This window comes from Schistocerca americana, chromosome 3, assembly GCF_021461395.2.
Source record: "Schistocerca americana isolate TAMUIC-IGC-003095 chromosome 3, iqSchAmer2.1, whole genome shotgun sequence".
Lineage (NCBI taxonomy): Eukaryota > Metazoa > Arthropoda > Insecta > Orthoptera > Acrididae > Schistocerca > Schistocerca americana.
Genome location: NC_060121.1, coordinates 427744157 through 427765037, shown reverse-complemented (window position 1 = coordinate 427765037; position 20881 = coordinate 427744157). Strand labels below are relative to the sequence as shown.

Sequence of the window (20881 nt, the reverse complement as noted above, 5' to 3'; positions counted from 1 at the left end):
TCCAGTCAAAGGCAAAGTATCCTACCGCAAGAGCCATGCGATCGATCTTCTGGTACATAGTCAAGCGTTGCTTTACAGCAGCTCTTCGGAATAAAAGTTAATTATCTTTCAACCTCCTTCACACAATTATCGCACTAGGAGGAAACTCAGAAATCTCTCCTAGGTGTCTGCAACTGAGGAACGGATTGGCTCGTATGTTGTCGAGCAGACGTCGGCCGTCTCTCTGATTGGACACACGACGTCGTCCGCTCCCACTTTTACGTCTGGTCCGCCCAGTGGCGACATATTCTCTCCACCAGCGCAGTCGCCGCCGTCACTTTTGGCACGCCGCATCTCTCACGGGCCTCAGACGGGAAGTGACTCCCGTCCTTGATCAGTGCGACGACTCAGACTTGCGTCTCGTGAATCCAGTGAGCTGCCTTCATGACTGAAACCTATGTGGCATAATACACCAATTACATCGTGTGCGCTTAGGGTGCTCGCAACAGCTATATCGGCGCTCTCATGTGAACAAAGGACCTTTTACTGCTGTTAGGAGGAATACAAATTTATTGAATAAAAATTAAAGGTTTATCGGGCATTTAGTGAGAAGGAAAACAAGTTTGGTTCAGTATTGGATAAATAAACACCATAACGAGGTATAATTAATGAGATATTACAAGTGACAGTAAATACCAGTGGAATTTTATTACATCTGAAACATATTTAGCAAAGACTGAATATCGTGATTCGCGACAAGTGCAGCGATAAAGCAGTGTCCAATGTATTTATGTTAAGTGACCTACAGAGACCCTAGGACACGATATGATACAAACAGGAGGACGCCGTCTTGCCTCTAAACGCAATGTGCCGACATCATTACCTGTACATTCTTCGCGTAGCCAAAGTGAAACAATATTCCCAAAAGGGATGGAGCATGTGAAACCAGTATCATGCCATTATTCATCAGAATATTAATCAGTGATTTACGACTCTCTCCTTACCCCCAAAAGGAAGAGAACTTACTCGCAAGCAAGAAGAGGTCTCATCAACATTCACGTAACACACACAAAACGAACTAAAAAGCTTTTCTGCACTCGATAGTAGTATACAAGTAAATAGCTTTTCTGAGAAACATATGCTTTATTTCCTTCTCTCGTATCGAAGCACTTGTTTCAGTATGAAATGAGAAAATAAATATTTTAGTGTTGTGAAGTATAATAAGACAGTAAATTCTAACTGAAGTCCCGATCTAAAACATTATCAAACCGAACAACCTTTTTTTAAATCATAACTACCGCTCGCAAATTCTTATTTATGGATTTGTGGACACTGACCGTTTCCTATGAATGAACCTCACATTATCTTATTCATTACGCTATGAGGACATGTATGGATGGAGAGGAGTACACCCCTCTCCTAACCCTCCTCCTCATCCCCGATACTCCCTTAAACGCAGAGAACGTCTCTGCGCATATGTTCATTCAGCACTGACTCACAGTTGCCACAATACTTTACGGAACTCACGCATGAGACAGCAGAATTGTCGCGTTAATCAGACAGTATTCAATAGGTCAACAGTACATGGACTGAAAATCAGACGAACGTCTTACTCAAAGCAGCCGAGTGTTCCAGTAATCACGCTTGGGTAAATGCCATACAAATAAGTCGATATCCGAAAGGGCCCATTGGTGTGAAACTGTCAGCAATTTATTATGTTCAAACTCAAGAATCGAGGCACACTGAAAATACAAATTCTTATCTATAAGGCGCTTTCCACATATCTTGGCAAAGCATCAGCAGCACTTATATTGCAACCATCGCTAATAGACGGCAGTGAAAACTGTACAATCAGAATGGTAAGGATGCTCAGAGAACAAGATGGCGTCGCGCTGTCGACCAGCTTCTCGTGACGTTAGTCATTTTGATGATATTTGATTTGCGACGCGCTCAACTGTGTGGTTATCAGCGCCAGTACACATTTCCAGTCTCTACACTGTCCAGTCTCGCTACTTTCCCGAATGATGACGAAATGATGAGGACAACATAAACAAGCAGCCACTGGACGGATAAATTTCCTGACCCGGCCGGCAATCGAACCCGGAACCTCGCGAGTAGTTTTGGAGCACTTAACCTATTGCTGACTTCTTAAATAAAGACGGCGTGGTGTGGTCTCCCCTTCTTATGACCAGCAGCTCTTATGAGGCTCTTCCTGTATTATTGTGCTCCACAAGGAATGTACTGCTGTGTTACTACGAATACCTTGCTATTATACTGCCTGACGTTTCCATCAAGAACAAGCAGAGAATGGAACAAAAATACCCTTAAAGTTTGAAGGGAAACACTCGTCAATCAGATCCAACCAAAATGCGAAGCACTATCTCATTAGTATTAAGCAGAAACAATTAATTCTTATTTTAAATACATTAATCCTTCAGATAATTGCTTAGTCAAATTTACGTCTGCTACGGAAGTGAGACGGCAGTCGCAGTCATTACAAAGGTTCTACATGTTACGGTTAGTTAAGAAGTCAGTTTGCTGTAGTATTGCTTTCAGTTTTATGAAATATAATGCTCATTAGGTATTTGTATCCGTAGACGTTTCACTTCGGTTCACAAGTATTTAACGTGTTTTAGCCACATCACACTACAATGAATAACGAAAGGATGCCGTTAAAGTCCTGTTACAAGTATCACCACAAAAACAGATATACCTGGTGATCAAAAAGTCAGTATAAATTTGAAAACTGAATAAATCACAGAATAATGTAGATAGATAGGTACAAATTGACACACATGCTTGGAATGACGTAGGGTTTTATTAGAACCAAAAAAATACAAAAGATCAAAAAATGTCCGACAGATGGCGCTTCATCTGATCAGAATAGCAATAATTAGCATAACAATGTAAGACAAAGCAAAGATGATGTTCTTTACAGGAAATGCTCAATAAGTCCACCATCATTCCTCAACGATAGCTTTAGTCGAGGAATAATGTTGTGAACAGCACTGTAAACCACGTCCGGAGTTATGGTGAGGCATTGGCGTCGGATGTTGTTTTTCAGCATCCCTAGAGATGTCGGTCGATCAAGATACACTTGCGACTTCAGGTAACCCCAAAGCCAATAATCGCACGGACTGAGGTCTGGGGACCTGGGAGGTGGCGGCTGAGCACACGATCATCACCAAACGACGCGCGCAAGAGATCTTTCACGCGTCTAGCAATATGGGGTAGAGCCCCATCCTGCATAAACATCGTACGTTCCAGCAGGTGTTTATCAGCCAGTCTGGGGATGATGCGATTCTGTAACATACCGGCGTACCTCTCACGGTAGCAGTTATTTTGCTGTCCAGCGTCATCTGTCGGACATTTTGTGAACTTTTTTTTTTTTGTTCTAATAAAACCCCATGTCATTCCAAGCTTGTGTGTCAATGTTTACCTCTCTATCTACATTATTCCGTGGTTTATTAAGTTTTCAAACTTATACTGACTTTTTGATCACACGGCGTATAAAATGTAAAATGTAAGTTAATATAAAATGCAAGTGAACACACGACCTATAAGAAATGGATCACACGACATCGCACCACAGCAGCTGAAGAAACATTATCCGCAACCCGCACAGGCCAAGATTTCCAGCACGAGAAACGACGAGCTGCAGCTCCAAGCAAACAGAACGCACAGCTGCCAATCGATCTCTGGTCACTCACTGGCACCGATTCCCCTCAAATTCTCCAACAACCACCTCAGCGGCGAACATTAAACAAAACAGTTCTAAGCTAAGACAATATATCTTTAAATAACACTCTTTATTATGCATGAACGGGTAATGATAGGCAAACCATATTTGAAATGGGTTGCTATATATTAAAATAAACATAAAATAAATAATTATAGCAGCTAATTTCTGTCTTGGCCTGCATTAAAGCAGTGAGAGAATGAATCTCACTAGCTGCAACTGTAGTCATACATCGGCATCCCACTACACAAGTGTATTTAAAGCCAGACGTTTCCCTCTTCCTGTATTTTTAATTGAAAACGACCACAACGACATCAGCTAAAGAACCTTTGAGTCGGTAATCGTCGGATGACTGACAGAGTTACCCGGCCGCTGTTGCCGAGCGGTTCTAGGCGCTTCAGTCTGGAGCCGCGCGACCGCTACGGTCGCAGGTTCGAATCCTGCCTCGGGTATGGATGTGTGTGATGTCCTTAGGTTAGTTAGGTTTAAGTAGTTCTAAGCTCTAGGGGACTGATGACCACAGATGTTAAGTCCAATAGATCTCTGAGCCATACTGACAGAGTTACTACTATAATATTGTTTATCCCTCATAAGCATCGCTCATATCCGCTGCGTTATGAATGGTGGAGCTAGAAAAATGGAGACATTGTATGTCATCACAATAAAATATTAATATTTACCTTATGTATTCCAAGTAGTCGGTAAGGTAGGTATGAAGCGGAATCCTGTGCTATATTTTAAGAAACATCCTCTGGAAGGGAGTGGCGGTGGGTTATTGTGTGGTAGACTGTAACAATTGTTAATCAGTTCGAAAACGAGGAGACAGTCTACCGTAGAAGAAGAGAAAAGTGAACAGAAGAAAGAATACGAAGACGCTACCAAAAACACGCAAGCATATGGCATTTCACTACGATTAACTGGTATATTATGGGTGTCTGTTATAAACGGGGTACCTGGGTGTTAGTGTTATTCGCCCACTGCTGAGCAAATCTTTCGCGAGCAGAAAATAAGTCTGAGCTAGAATCCGAAGTAGTGGTAGTTTCGCGTCAAGAATCTGCAGCGTATATGGTCTCTGCAAGTACTAGAACTGTCTGCCCGTCTGTGCCATCGTACTGCACGCTGATAATTCTCATCTGAGTGTTGCGCAGGACAGAGGCATCGTCCATAAGTGAGGCCATAGGGATTCAGTTAACAGTACCATGCACCGACTGTGATGCACTGCATAGAAAATTAGTACAATGCTCAGCATGATGAACGTATTGTTATTTCAATGTCTCTCTATCTTAAGCATAATGCAAGTTGAAAAGCTCTTCAACGTGGATGTTCTTCACTTTTACTGACAACACGTCAGTAGTAGTTTTACTGTAATCATTATGAGTAGATACTCATCATTCTTTCAGTATTTATAGGCTTAGAGACACTTTTTCTTAAGGATGACATACTCCAGACATCCCTGTTTGAATTTTACGTTCCTTATTCGTTGTCCTGATGACAACTGCTTCTCATTTCACTTTATCAGCAGCTCGAATGGAAATAGTACCGTACCCATTCGCTTTTTCAGCCCATTTTTCAGCTAATTCTTGGTTTAACGTTATTTGTAGCAGACAAAGCCTCTCCTTGGATACTGACGTATTGCAATGAAAGCTAAGTCCTTTTTTCATTTGTGTTCCTCTGTTTCGGTGACGGCGCCAAAGACAGAGAAACGGTTTCAAGGTCTGTGACGATGAAAAGACGTATTACTTTGTCACAATGCATGCAGTATGTTCACTGGAGACGATCCAGACTTGTGGACTGCGTTTTGGTGACCTGACCTACCTTTTCAGTTTTCAGTGTGTTTACGACAGAAAAACAGAATTAATAGTGACAGTTACTGACTTATGATGTTCAATCTGCACCCGAAGTATATGAGTATTGTTAGCAACTACGCTGTAGTTCAGAAACGCGAATAAACCTATTGACATATTTTTGGTATTAAGGCCCTCATTTGCCGTGTCTTTCAGACAGAAGAGGTGCTCACTTCCACGTCAGGCTTGAGAGTGCCAGGTGAAACGAATTCTTCCTGCTCACAGTACAACTTAAACTAGGTAGAAACATAGAGTATGTTTGGCAACGGTGTGACTGCCGAACTACTTCATGGATTACATATAAATATGCTGACAAATTCACTTGATATTTCCTTGTCAGTTTGACTGAATAATCTGAGTTAATTTGTTTAAAGGTGTGACATCGGTGTATGACTATATGCTTCTGAGTCCAGGGAGGTAATTTCACGCAGAAATTGCAACCAGTCTCGTTCTTTACGTTGCAGTTTATCACATCTAGCTACCACTGAGACAATAAGGTAGAAACACTCACAGCAGTGTTTCTACATTATCTACGTGTATGCTTGTGAATCGAGTGCTGCTTTGAGTGACGTTACAAGTCTCGCTGAAGGCCAGTTTTTTAGCCGTTTCGTGTCAGAGCTACAGGCAGTCAGATCCCATATCAATAAATAAATTATAACAGTGAAATACCAAATTTGCGTACTCTTTCAGTGGGACATGTGACAGCAAATAAACAAAGATACTTTTTGGCGTCCAGTTCGAGTAATATCTTATTCATTCGTGCTCTTATAGGCATGCTCATGTTACAGAACTTTCTCTTTTATTAAAATAGACTTTCGCCGTAAGGTTCCCATGGTAATCGTAATTATAGTTCTTAGTTGTTGGCAACAAACACCATCTAGGATAGAGCGATAGACACGACGCTGGGGTTTCGTAAGAGGTCCGCCAGTCACGATTACTTACTTGTTTCACTTCGATTTCTGTTCTCTTTTCCTTGTGTTTCCTTTCCTTTTTTAGTGCGTTTCTTCACCTCTTGTTTTGCCTCTTTATGTGAGGATTTGGAACTTCGTCAGGTCTGTGTCTTCTGGCCGTTCTCCTTGTTTGCTGTCCGTCTTCGTCCCTTCATCGCATGTGTTCCTGTTTCTATGCGTTTGGGCGCTGATGAGCATGCTGTTTAGCGCCCGAAAACCTCAAACCACACACACACACACACACACACACACACACACACACACACTCGTGGTGCACAACTGCACAACATCCTTATAGAGCCACGAGCTGCAAAATATTATCTTCACACTGCCCTTTGCTCGAGGAGATGTCTTTTCTTACAGCTCAGCCATCAATGTCCTCATAAGAAGTTAACGTAAAGGCACCCATAACAATATTGCATAGGATTTCTCAATGAGCGAAATGATGACGCCCTAGCTAAAATGCAGAAATAATCATCCTTTTGATTTTTGTTGGTTTCAATTAGAGATCGTTGTACTCCACCACCCGGCTTCTGGACCTATTGAACGCAAATGGCGTACTGCAGTTAAGGATCGCGGTTCATCACATATGTCAGTTATCGAGACTTCCTAAATGTAGAAAATGAGTCATGACGGAACGAACGAAGTTTCTTGAAGCTGTAAAATCCTTTGCTGACGTGTCTTGCTCGAAAGCTCTCGCTCCACACACACGGTGCAAGTGTTGCGAGCTGCCTTGCTGCCATCACACCTCTGTTAAACCCAGGACAAACAATAATGTATGTTGAAAATGTTCGACATTTTCCACTTGCTACTCTATTTTACAACTCTTGAACAACGTTCATAAATTTCGAGCATTAATAATCCAAAATGTAACTGCAAGATAAAAGACTTCAGATCAGAAGATGCCACTTGATGAACACAATTATAGCGCCGCGTTCATCTGGTCGTACGACGCCTGTCGAAATTGGCAGTAGCCGGCTCCCGGGGGCCGCTGTAGGTCGAGGAAATACCAGAGCTTAAACTTGGTCTTGACACCGCCGCGACCTGTGTGGCATAATTGTTGTGGAGAATTCTGGTATTACGGGTGGATCACGAAGTGAATGGAAGTACTTTTGAGCTGCATCCGACTTCTTTTTCAGACAGCCGAAATGCGATTTAAAGAACAACTAATGGAGTGGATTCGATCTCGCGACTTCGAGGTTACATTGCGCGATGTTTAACACTAGCCAACAAGCTTTTCCAGCTTTGCATTCTCTCGAGTAAAGGGCAACACTTCCTCCACATATTTTCTCAATCTGCAGTGTTATCAGATCGTGCATATCGCCGGACTTAGAATTCTGAGGTGCGATTTGCTTTATTGGCCACCATAAGTAAACGACTCAAGACTTAACATCTCTGCAGCAGCCGGCGGGCGATCAGTTTATTTTGTCTAAGACTGTACGTTCGCAAGACCACTGCTGCCAGCCGTCATGTACAGTGGCTAGATTCCTACTAAGTCTTTCTACAGTATCGTAGCCCTATTACACGATGACCTTTAAACACTGCAAGGTGCTGATAATACGGTAATTATTGTCGTCGAGGTTTTTTTTTTTTTTTTTGGTCATCAGTCTACTGACTGGTTTGATGCGGCCCGCCACGAATTCCTGAATTCCTTTCCTGTGCTAACCTCTCCATCTCAGAGTAGCACTTGCAACCTACATCCTCAATTATTTGCTTGACGTATTCCAATCTCTGTCTTCCTCTACAGTTTTTGCCCTCTACAGCTCCCTCTAGTACCATGGAAGTCATTCCCTCATGTCTTAGCAGATGTCCTCTCATCCTGTCCCTTCTCCTTATCAGTGTTTTCCACATATTCCTTTCCTCTCCGATTCTGCGTAGAACCTTCTCATTCCTTACCTTATCAGTCCACCTAACTTTCAACGTTCGTCTATAGCACCACATATCAAATGCTTCGAGTCTCTTCTATTCCGATTTTCCCACAGTCCATGTTTCACTACCATACAATGCTGTACATTCTCAGAAATTTCTTCCTCAAATTAAGGCCGGTATTTGATATTAGTAGACTTCTCTTGGCCACAAATGCCATTTTTGCCATAGCGAGTCTGCTTTTGATGTCCTCCTTCCTCCGTCCGTCATTGGTTATTTTACTGCCTAGGTAGCAGAATTCTTTAACTTCATTGACTTCGTGACCATCAATCCTGATGTTAAGTTTCTCGCTGTTCTCATTTCTACTACATCTCATTACCTTCGTCTTTCTCCGATTTACTCTCAAACCATACTGTGTAATCATTAGACTGTTCATTCCGTTCAGCAGATCATTTAATTCTTCTTCACTTTCACTCAGGATAGCAATGTCATCAGCGAATCTTATCATTGATATCCTTTCACCTTGTATTTTAATTCCACTCCTGAACCTTTCTTTTACTTCCATCATTGCTTCCTCGATGTACAGATTGAAGAGTAGGGGCGAAAGGCTACAGCCTTGTCTTACACCCTTCTTAATACGAGCACTTCGTTCTTGAACGTCCACTCTTATTATTCCCTCTTGGTTGTTGTACATATTGTGTATGATCCGTCTCTCCCTATAGCTTACCCCTACTTTTTTCAGAATCTCGAACAGCTTGCACCATTTTATATTGTCGAACGCTTTTTCCAGGTCGACAAATCCTATGAAAGTGTCTTGATTTTTTCTGTAGCCTTGCTTCCATTATTCGCCGTAATGTCAGAATTGCCTCTCTCGTCCCTTTACTTTTCCTAAAGCCAAACTGATCGTCACCTAGCGCATTCTCAATTTTCTTTTCCATTCTTCTGTATATTATTCTTGTAAGCAGCTTCGATGCATGAGCTGTTAAGCTGATTGTGCGATAATTCTCGCACTTATCAGCTCTTGCCGTCTTCGAAAATGTGTGGATGACGCTTTTCCGAAAGTCAGATGGTATATCGCAAGACTCATATATTCTACACACCAACGAGAATAGTCGTTTTGTTGCCACTTCCCCCAATGATTTTAGAAATTCTGATGGAATGTTATCTATCCCTTCTGCCTTATTTGACCGTAAGTCCTCCAAAGCTCTTCTAAATTCCGATGCTAATACTGGATCCCCTATCTCTTCTAAATCGACTCCTGTTTCTTCTTCTATCACATCAGATAAATCTTCTCCCTCATAGAGGCTTTCAATGTATTCTTTCCACCTATCTGCTCTCTCCTCTGCATTTAACTCTTAATGTTACCACCGTTGCTTTTAATGTCACCAAAAGTTGTTTTGACTTTCCTGTATGCTGAGTCTGTCCTTCCGACAATCATATCTTTTTCGATGTCTTCACATTTTTCCTGCACCCATTTCGTCTTAGCTTCCCTGCACTTCCTATTTATTTCATTCTTCAGCGACTTGTATTTCTGTATTCCTGATTTTCCCGGAACATGTTTGTACTTCCTCCTTTCATCAATCAACTGAAGTAGTCGTATTTCTTCTGTTACCCATGGTTTCTTCGCAGCTACCTTCTTTGTACCTATGTTTTCCTTTCCAACTTCAGTGATGGCCCTTTTTAGAGATGTCCATTCCTCTTCAACTGTACTGCCTACTGCGCTATTCCTTACTGCTGTATCTATAGCGTTAGAGAAGTTCAAACGTATCTCGTCATTCCTTAGTACTTCCGTATCCCACTTCTTTGCGTATTGTTTCTTCCTGACCAATGTCTTGAACTTCAGCCTACTCTTCATCACTACTATATTGTGATCTGAGTCTATATCTGCTCATGGGTACGCCTTACAATCCAGTATCTGATTTCGGAATCTCTGTCTGACTATGATGTAATCTAACTGAAATCTTCCCGTATCTCTCGGCCTTTTCCAAGTATACCTCCTCCTCTTGTGATTCTTGAACAGGGTATTCGCTATTACTAGCTGAATCTTGTTACAGAAGTCAATTAGTCTTTCTCCTCTTTCATTCCTTGTCCCAAGCCCATATTCTCCTGTAACCTTTTCTTCTACTCCTTCCCCTACAACTGCATTCCAGTCGCCCATGACTATTAGATTTTCGTCCTCCTTTACATACTGCATTACTCTTTCGATATCCTCATACACTTTTTCTATCTGTTCGTCTTCAGCTTGCGACGTCGGCATGTATACCTGAACTATCGTTGTCGGTGTTGGTCTTCTGTCGATTCTGATTAGAACAACCCGGTCACTGCCCTACCTGCCTATTCATAACGAATCCTACACCTGTTATACCATTTTCTGCTGCTGTTGATATTACCCGATACTCATCTGACCAGAAATCCTTGTCTTCCTTCCACTTCACTTCACTGACCCCTACTATATCTAGATTGAGCCTTTGCATTTCCCTTTTCAGATTTTCTAGTTTCCCTACCACGTTCAAGCTTCTGACATTCCACGCCCTGACTCGTAGAACGTTATCCTTTCGTTGATTATTCAATCTTTTTCTCGAGGTAACCTCCCCCTTGGCAGTCCCCTCCCGGAGATCCGAATGGGAGACTATTCCGGAATCTTTTGCCAATGGAGAGATCATCATGACATTTGTTCAGTTACAGGCCACATGTCCTGTGGATACACGTTACGTGTCTTCGAGGTGCTCTTGTCTAAAATCAACACACCACGTGTGTTTAAAGCAAACCTGATTTGCATATTCTTAGAGGTATTACTAGTGCCCTTCTTATACGACTGGCACGAAATTTGAATATACATCACCTTTCAAACGTAGGACACGGCTAGCAATTTTCGTTTATGTCGCACAACACCTACTTGATGTTGAGATTTTTTTCCGTCATAGTGCAGGGTGTTACAAAAAGGTACTGCCAAACTTTCAGGAAACATTCCTCACACACAAATAAAGAAAAGATGTTATGTGGACATGTGTCCGGAAACGCTTAATTTCCATGTTAGAGCTCATTTTAGTTTCGTTCTTCCACCTACGCTCAATGGGGCACGTTATCATGATTTCGTACGGGATACTCTACCTGTGCTGCTAGAACATGGGCCTTTACAAGTACGACACAACAAGTGGTTCATGCACGATGGAGCTCCTGCACATTTCAGTCGTAGTGTTCGTACGCTTCTCAACAACAGATTCGGTGACCGATGGATTGGTAGAGGTGGACCAATTCCATGGCCTCCACGCTCTCCTGACTTCAACTCTCTTCACTTTCATTCATGGGGCATTTGAAAGCTCTTGTCTACGCAACCCCGGTACCAAAAGTAAAGACTCTTCGTGCTCGTATTGTGGACGGCTGTGATACAATATGCCATTCTCCAGGGCTGCATCAGCGCATCAGGGATTCCATGCGACGGAGGGTGGATGCATGTATCCACGCTAACGGAGGACATTTTGAACATTTCCTGTAACAAAGTGTTTGAAGTCACACTGGTACGTTCTGTTGCTGTGTGTTTCCATTACATGGTTAATGTGATTTGAAGAGAAGTAATAGAATGAGCTCTAACATGGAAAATAAGCGTTTCCGGACACATGTCCACATAACATATTTTTTTTCTTTGTGTGTGGAATGTTTCCTGAAAGTTTGGCCGTAACTTTTTGCAGCACCCTGTATAATGACTTCGCAACTGTCGAAATTGTATTTTCTGTGATCGGGCAATTTTTCGAATGATGATGTTAAGGTTCACAGATGTTGAAAGACTGTTGTTTTGTATTATTTTCTAATTTTTCATGTTTATATTTTGGAAAAATATGATAAAAGCGATATGTATTTCTTGTCTCGGATGTGTCACTATTTAAAGAGCGTACAACTGAAACAACAAAGAAGTTATTTGGGTAGAAAATAGTCCCTGACAAAAACAGGCATCAGATGTTCTCATACATTCGTGCAGTTCCGCGTCCTGATACGGAAAGCCGTTGAGGTCAGAGCAGTGCACAACGCTTGCCTACGCTGTCCCAACTATCTCTCTGCTGTTGTCGCTGCAATTTCCATCACACGAAACACGGTCGTAAAATATGTTGGTCAGTTCAGCTTATCAGTAGCAATTAGCCAGGTGTATAGAGCGTAGTGCTCTGCAAAAGCCGTCCAGTGTACCTGCGTGCACGACGATGGAAGCAGACCTCATTATGGAAGAATACAAGGTATTTTGGTTCTCTGAGGTAATGGTCGAACTGACCTGCCGAGTTCCTCAGTCGATGATAACGTTTCTTATATACTAAACAGACAGTTATCCCTTTACTATCATTAGTAGTGCTTCTGCCACTTTTACTTTTGCTATATTCTTTTCGAAAATAAACGTGACTTACTTGCTGGAGCTGGTTTTCAGACACTTCTCTTTCTCTACTCATGTTACACAAATATCAAAATCTGTCATGCTAGGGGGAACTGATTTGAACAAACGTTCGCCGTCAGTGTTGTATTTTGCAGTGGCTGTTTCTAGCAGGATCAGAACAGAAAACGCCTCGCGCCGTTGTAGCAGTTATTTCTGAAGCATGTCGCTGAACGTGTTAGTTGATCTACAAGTACTTCATGCAAAATTCTTCCCAGTATAAATAGCAATCGAATCCTAAAAACATTTTTTTTTAAAATTGAGTACGGTTACTTACATAAAACTCAACAAGAAGCAGAGATACCAGGATTCTGCCATTGTGAATGTGTCGATTTTCAGGCCGCAGCTGTACACAACATCATTAATGAAAATACGAAGTTTGAAGATATAATAGAAGAACTGGGGAGTGATGGAAAGTTCCAGTTACAAATGAATATCATTTTCAATTTCATCGCAATATTATTTTCAACAATGTCTTCATACGCCAAGATAATTGCTCTGACAGTACCTGAACACTGGTGCCACGTTCCAGGAAGAGAATCTACAAATTTAACAGTGGAAATGTGGAAGAATCTCACAATTCCAAAGTAAGTAACTAACCCATTTTATTTAGTTAAACGTTTGTACCTACTACACAGCAAAAAGCTGGACTTGGATGATTTAACAGTATACAATATTTTATAAACTTCTTGGATACATTAATGATTCAGCGGCAGAATTACACATTAAAATATAAGAGGGGCCAGCAAAGTGTTTTTCACTGAGATGAGAAACGGAGGGGTCTCGAAGGAGAGGTACATTGAGGGCTGTAAAATCTATAATGACAATAATTCTTTGACGAACTTGTGACAAGACTGTTAAAATTAAAGACATAAATAAAGCGAAATGCTCTATTCAGTTTTGTTTGAAATTAAGTAGGAAGTGGAAACGATGGATACTTAATATTTTCAAGCAAAAGAATCGGTTGAAAAGCTAACGATGTTGTTTTAAAATCCTAATTGGGATTGGGAAGGGGAAGGCTCAGTGCAGGCTACATTCGATATTAAATACGCTTGCTGAAATCTTACTGATAATTTCATTCTGTAGGGTACAGCGAAAAATATAAATTAAGCATATGAGCAATTTGAAGATTTTTAGTTAGAACCAATGTGTAAACACTGAAGCCGATAAAGCAATAAATTAAATCCTTCTATTTTTGGCATTATGTTTTCCTTCTATAACTGAACGTACGCTGTTTCAGCAAATATTGTTAAATTATAGCTACAAACTGGTACTGAAGGTTAAATTTCAGTCTCAATGTTCGTTTTGGTATTTATGCTAAGATGAGTTCGGGAGTCTTTGAAAAGGCCATTTGGGGTATGGACTTCATCGAAAGGGCGAAACGTCTTTTAATTTCCTATTATCATCTGACTCTTAGATTCTACAACAGGCTGCTTTCGACATCTAGTGTATTAGTTGGTTAATTAGTTATAAGTTCTATGTACCGTTTGTACGCTTGATTGTAATGTTGAGGAACAAGTCATTTATATTCATATTATCGATTTATATGTAAATATGGTTACATGCCGAGCATTAAATTGGTTTTTTTTATACATACGTCAATGATTAATTCCCACCCATCACTTTTTACACATCACACAAACAGAAATTTTTATACGGCATAGAAGGACGTAACAAGAATAAAATTCAGCGATTTGTTCTCAAATTTAACTGTTCTGTATCTCAGAAATTTTTTTCGTTGGTAAGTGACCAAAAGTTTTCCTGGCAGCGTTTTGCATCCCCTTTTATGCCAAAGACAATCTTAATGTGGAATAAAGGATGTTATTGTTTCGTCTGACGTTGTAATGATCATATTTTTTGTGATGTATGGATTATTCACAATAAATGTCTTGAAGGAAAAATTATATTATGAGGCAGGAATCGAAAAAGACTTCCTATTATTCTTGCAGCATGTTTGTGAGTAATGAAAACATTCTATTTTGAAGATGCGTTACCCCAGAACATTGTTCCATACAATATTAGTTAATAAAAATAAGTGGAATACTCTAACTTACTGATTTGTCTCTCCCTAAGTTTGGCAATAATGCGAACTGCAAATGTGGCTGAACTTCATTGTTTTAAAGGTTCAAAAACTTTTTATCCAGTTTAAATTCTGATCAAAGTGGAAACCTAAAACTTTTATGGTTCCACCCTAGTCATGTTTTCCTCACTATGTTTTCCATTTATCACTGGTGCAGAAACTGCAGACGTGCAGAACTAAATATACCGTGTCTTTTTGAAGCTGAGAGAAAGACCATTTGTAGAAAACCACTCATTAGTTATCATTTCTTCTGATGCTGTAGGTATGTTTCTATTGATTACTTACAAATGTCGTCTCCAAAATTAACTAATCATGTTTGTTGTATATACAATTTTCTTAATTTCAGAAATGAAAATGATTGAGACAACTATGCGACTAGATTTTACATAGGTTGCACATACTGTTGAACACCTTGTCTCTATTTTCTCTACTACATTAATGAAACAATTATTAAACGTACCTGCTACCTGTGACTGAGGTACTTGAAATACTTTCCATTTAAGTCAATAGTTATATTCTTATGTAAGCTTTTGTTACGTCTCTCGTTTCGCTACATTATATACAGGCTTTAGCACGTCGAGGGCATTACTGACTTCTGACATAATGTGTCATACCTGACATCCAATGACTCTTCTCAGCAATTCTGAGTAGTTTTCATAGTTTGCAACTGCTGTAAGAGCTTTGCTTGCTGCTACCAATATGTGCATTTTCGTATTTCTTTCACAAGATGCTATAATACTTCTTGTGATCAATGGTTTTTTATATGTCTGTTTAACTGTTCTTTTCATTAATTTACGAAGGTGGTTCTTTCGGATAATGATATGAATTTATTATGGAACAGATTAAACTTTACACCAACATTTGGTTCGCTTTTAAATTCATCCCAGGTCGTCTCTTGTGAACTATTTTAACAAATGTTTGTCCTGGAGACATTAATTATTCTGACTTCCACTGAGGGGAACATGTACCATAAGGAACAGTCTTATTTATACTAACTCATGATCAGAGAACGCATTTGTTAGTGGGTATACACTTATTCTCTTACTTTGGGTTTAATCAAAGAAAACATTATCGATCTGCGTACGTAAAATTTAGTAAATAAAATTGTAGGATCGAAATAAAATTTCCAGACCATTTCTGGTGTCAGAATCTGTAGACTGAAATCACCACCGACTATTAACGGCTTCTTGTCGTCTGACAGATAAAACAGTAAGGAATCTATCTACTTAATAAGTAGTTCAGAATTTCCCAGTAGGGTTCTACGTACGGTTACATTTAAAACTGATCTGTTCTTCAGTATCAAATAAGAAGAACAAGCTTCTTTACCTTGGTCTATATAAAGCCTACTTGCTTCAACGTTTTAAAATTTGTGCTATATCCTTATATACGTAACAACTGCACTTTTTCTCATATTAATAGAGTATAATAACAGTACAATGCTTGATACACATCTCTTTTGTGTTCTTTACGTATTCTAGTACAATTTAGGATATATTCAATGTCTACCTCGTACTTTTAAATTCTTGTGATCGTTTTTCCGAAAAAAATTTGTGATTTAACCAATGTCTGAGTTTATTCTCCGGTTTACTGGAGATCGGTAACGCTGGAAACTAATACAACGTGTGTCATGTGTTCCAAATTAAATAGCAATGCGAGAGCAGCAGGAGGAGCAAAAAACAAAGTAATGACACTTTGATGAAATCAGGTCATAGAATTGCTACTGTGTATCTGTCTTATTGAGAACATGCATTATAGTTTTCAGTCCGTATGAACACCCAGTTCGCACCCATCACCATCCCGTTTGATTCTGTTCACTTGCCAACCGGCGAGTGTTGTTTGCGGTGTATTTGGGCTTGATTCAGTTCAGTGGCTATGTAGTCATTCCTATGAAACTAACAAGTTGGAGCTAATTTCAGTTTTTACTGGAGATCGGTAACGTTTTTCCTAGTTTAATGACACAGTGTACCACACAGAAACATCATCTCACGTAGTACACTACTGGCCATAAAATTGCTACGCCACGAAGATGACGTGCTACAGACGCGAAATTTAACCGACAGGAAGAAGATGCCGTGATAAGCAAATGATTAGCTTTTCAGAGCATTCACGCAAGGTTGGCGCCGGTGGCGACACCTACAACGTGCTGACATGAGAAAAGTTTCCAACCGATTTCTCATACACAAACAGCAGTTGACCGGCGTTGCCTGGTGAGACGTTGTTGTGATGCCTAGTGTAAGGAGGAGAAATGGGTACCATCACGTTTCCGACTTTGATAAAGGTCGGATTGTAGCCTATCGCGATTGCGGTTGTAACCTCCCCACAGTAAAAAATATATATAAGTATAGCATTCACATTCTGCATAGCCCACCAACAGATAAATTCCGTAACCCACCAACAATACAATGTGGCTAATCTCTCAATAAAAAATATGACGAGACTAATCTCTCAATAAAAAATGTGACTCACTTATAACCTTTCAATAATTGACTGTGAATTTAAACTGGTAAATTTTCGACGTCAGCAGTGCTGCGTCATGGCCCTGAAAGATCATACTGAATAAATTGAAAATTCTTACCTCAGTCAAGTCGCTGGATAACGCGTATATATCTGCTCCTATATGAAACTAAACTTTTCTGGCACAGCCCTGTGCAATTCTGGCCGATAGATTTGTCATGTATAAAAAGAAACAACTGATTTTTCTTTACAATGATCAGGATGACCATCGATTGGGGAAATTAGCAAATTCTTTAAATTGAAATGAATGATTGTAAAAGTTAATTTTTATAGGAAAGATTATTATTAAGAGATTTTTTAAAAAAACATTTACATGGGACTTGATATGACAATACTACATTTGCGCGAGGCTGCTTTTACCTTATACTACAACGCTCAGGCACCGCCATCGCTCCTACGACCGCCCCAGCCAACTCCATATACCAGATTGCTAGCTACTACTTACTCCTACTGCTACACAGTTCGTACTGCAGCCAACACTGCTCTTTGGTCTGAGATTCTCTTATAGCTTACATATCGCAAGCAGCGCATGAGCAATCCATCGAAATTACATCTGCTCGAGTGCGCTAGCAACAAATTCCACAATCATGGACCTCATGCCGGTTTATCGCATCGAGACATTGCTGCTCGCGTTGGTCGAGATCCAATGACTGTTAGCAGAATATGGAATCGGTGGGTTCAGGAGGGTAATACGGAACGCCGTGCTGCATCCCAACGGCCTCGTATTACAAACAGTCGAGATGACAGGCATCTTATCCGCATGGCTGTAACGGATCGTGTAGTCACGTCTCGTTCCCCGAGTCAACAGATGGGGACGTTTGCAACACAACAACCATCTGCACGAACAGTTCGACGACGTTTGCAGCAGAATGGACTGTCAGCTCGGAGACCATGGCTGCGGTTACCCTAGACGCTGCATCACAGACATGAGCGCCTGCGATGGTATACTCAACGACGAACCTGGGTTCACGAATGGCAAAACGTAATTTTTTCGTATGAATTCAGGTTCTGTTTACAGCATCATGATGGTCGCATCCGTGTTTGGCGACATCGCGGTGAACGCACATTGGAAAAGTGTATTCGTCATCGCCATACTGGCGTATCAGCCGGCATGATGGTATGGGGTGCCATTGGTTACTCGTGTCGGTCACCTCTTGTTCGCATTGACGGCACTTTAAACAGTGGACGTTACATTTCAGATGTGTTACAACCCGTGGCTCTACTCCTCATTCGATCACTGTGAAACCCTACATTTCAGCAGGATAATGCACGATCGCATGTTGCAGGTCCTCTACGGGCCTTTCTGGATACAGAAAATGTTCGACTGCTGCCGTGGCCAGCACATTCTCCAGATCTCTCACCAATTGAAAACGTCTGGTCAATGGTGGCCGAGCAACTGGCTCGTCACAATACGCCAGTCACTACTCTTGATAAACTGTGGTATCGTGTTGAAGCTGCATGGGTAGCTGTACCTGTACACGCCATCCAAGCTCTGTTTGACTCGATGCCGTATCATGGCCGTTATTACGGCCAGAGGTGATTATTCTGGGTACTGATTTCTCAGGATCTATGAACCCAAATTGCGTGAAAATGTAATCACACGTCAGTTCTAGTATAATATATTTGTCCAATGAGTATCCGTTTATCATCTGCATTTCTTCTTGGTGTAGCGGTTTTAATGGCGAGTTGTGTATGAACCGCCCCAACAAGTCTCACTCGCTTCCACAACTGATTCGTTAATCTCTCGTGTCGTTGGGCCTCTAAGCTCAATTGCGAAATTAAGAAACAAAATTTTATTAGTTGAAAAGAAAATAAATGAATTTTGAAATTCGTAAACGGGTGAGGGCGGAGGAGCGGATAGAGGTTCAGGGCACTCTCTTGTCCTAGGGCTGGGAAATTGCCCCTAAAGGCGGAAGAATCAGCAATGGTCAACGACATGAGGATGCAGAAGGCATTAAAGACACGTAACGTGTATCCACAGGACATGTGGCCTGTAATTGAAGAAGTGTCATGATGATCTCTCCATTGGCAAAAGATTCCGGGATAGTGCCCCATTCGGATCTCCGGGAGGGGACTGCCAAGGGGGAGGTTACCACGAGAAAAAGATTGAATAATCAACGAAAGGATAACGTTCTACGAGTCGGGGCGTGGAATTTCAGAAGCTTGAACGTGGTAGGGAAACTAGAAAATCTGAAAAGGGAAATGCAAAGGCTCAATCTAGATATAGTAGGGGTCAGTGAAGTGAAGTGGAAGGAAGACAAGGATTTCTGGTCAGATGAGTATCGGGTAATATCAACAGCAGCAGAAAATGGTATAACAGGTGTAGGATTCGTTATGAATAGGAAGGTAGGGCAGAGGGTGTGTTACTGTGAACAGTTCAGTGACCGGGTTGTTCTAATCAGAATCGACAGAAGACCAACACCGACAACGATAGTTCAGGTATACATGCCGACGTCGCAAGCTGAAGATGAACAGATAGAGAAAGTGTATGAGGATATTGAAAGAGTAATGCAGTATGTAAAGGGGGACGAAAATCTAATAGTCATGGGCGACTGGAATGCAGTTGTAGGGGAAGGAGTAGAAGAAAAGGTTACAGAAGAATATGGGCTTGGGACAAGGAATGAAAGAGGAGAAAGACTAATTGAGTTCTGTAACAAGTTTCAGCTAGTAATAGCGAATACCCTGTTCAAGAATCACAAGAGGAGGAGTTATACTTGGAAAAGGCCGGGAGATACGGGAAGATTTCAATTAGATTACATCATGGTCAGACAGAGATTCCGAAATCAGATACTGGATTGTAAGGCGTACCCAGGAGCAGATATAGACTCAGATCACAGTATAGTAGTGATGAAGAGTAGGCTGAAGTTCAAGACATTAGTCAGGAAGAAACAATACGCAAATATGTGGGATACGGAAGTACTAAGGAATGACGAGATACGTTTGAACTTCTCTAACGCTATAGATACAGCAGTAAGGAATAGCGCAGTAGGCAGTACAGTTGAAGAGGAATGGACATCTCTAAAAAGGGCCATCACAGAAGTTGGGAAGGAAAACATAGGTACAAAGAAGGTAGCTGCGAAGAAACCATGGGTAACAGAAGAAATACTTCAGTTTTATTGATGAAAGGAGGAAGTACAAACATGTTCCGGTAAAATCAGGAATACAGAAATACAAGTCGCTGAGGAAATAAATAAATAGGAAGTGCAGGGAAGCTAAGACGAAATGGCTGCAGGAAAAATGTGAAGACATCGAAAAAGAGATGATTGTCGGAAGGACAGACTCAGCATACAGGAAAGTCAAAACAACCTTTGGTGAAATTAAAAGCAACGGTGGTAACATTAAGAGTGCAACGGTAATTCCACTGTTAAATGCAGAGGGGAGAGCAGATAGGTGGAAAGAATACTGCCTCTATGAGGGAGAAGATTTATCTGATGTGATAGAAGAAGAAACAGGAGTCGATTTAGAAGAGATAGGGGATCCAGTATTAGCATCGGA

At 40.9% G+C, this 20881-nt stretch overlaps 1 protein-coding gene across 1 annotated transcript in view; it reads left to right on the top strand.

The window, feature by feature from the left end:
- Nucleotides 1-12571: 12571 nt before the first annotated feature.
- The window catches only part of LOC124606137 (carcinine transporter-like), a 146672-nt gene continuing 138362 nt past the window's right edge, over nt 12572-20881 (top strand). The window contains exons 1-2 of the mRNA XM_047138102.1: nt 12572-12604; nt 13132-13379. Of these exons, the coding sequence (XP_046994058.1) occupies nt 12572-12604; nt 13132-13379 (281 nt within the window). The remainder of the gene's footprint in view (nt 12605-13131; nt 13380-20881) is intronic.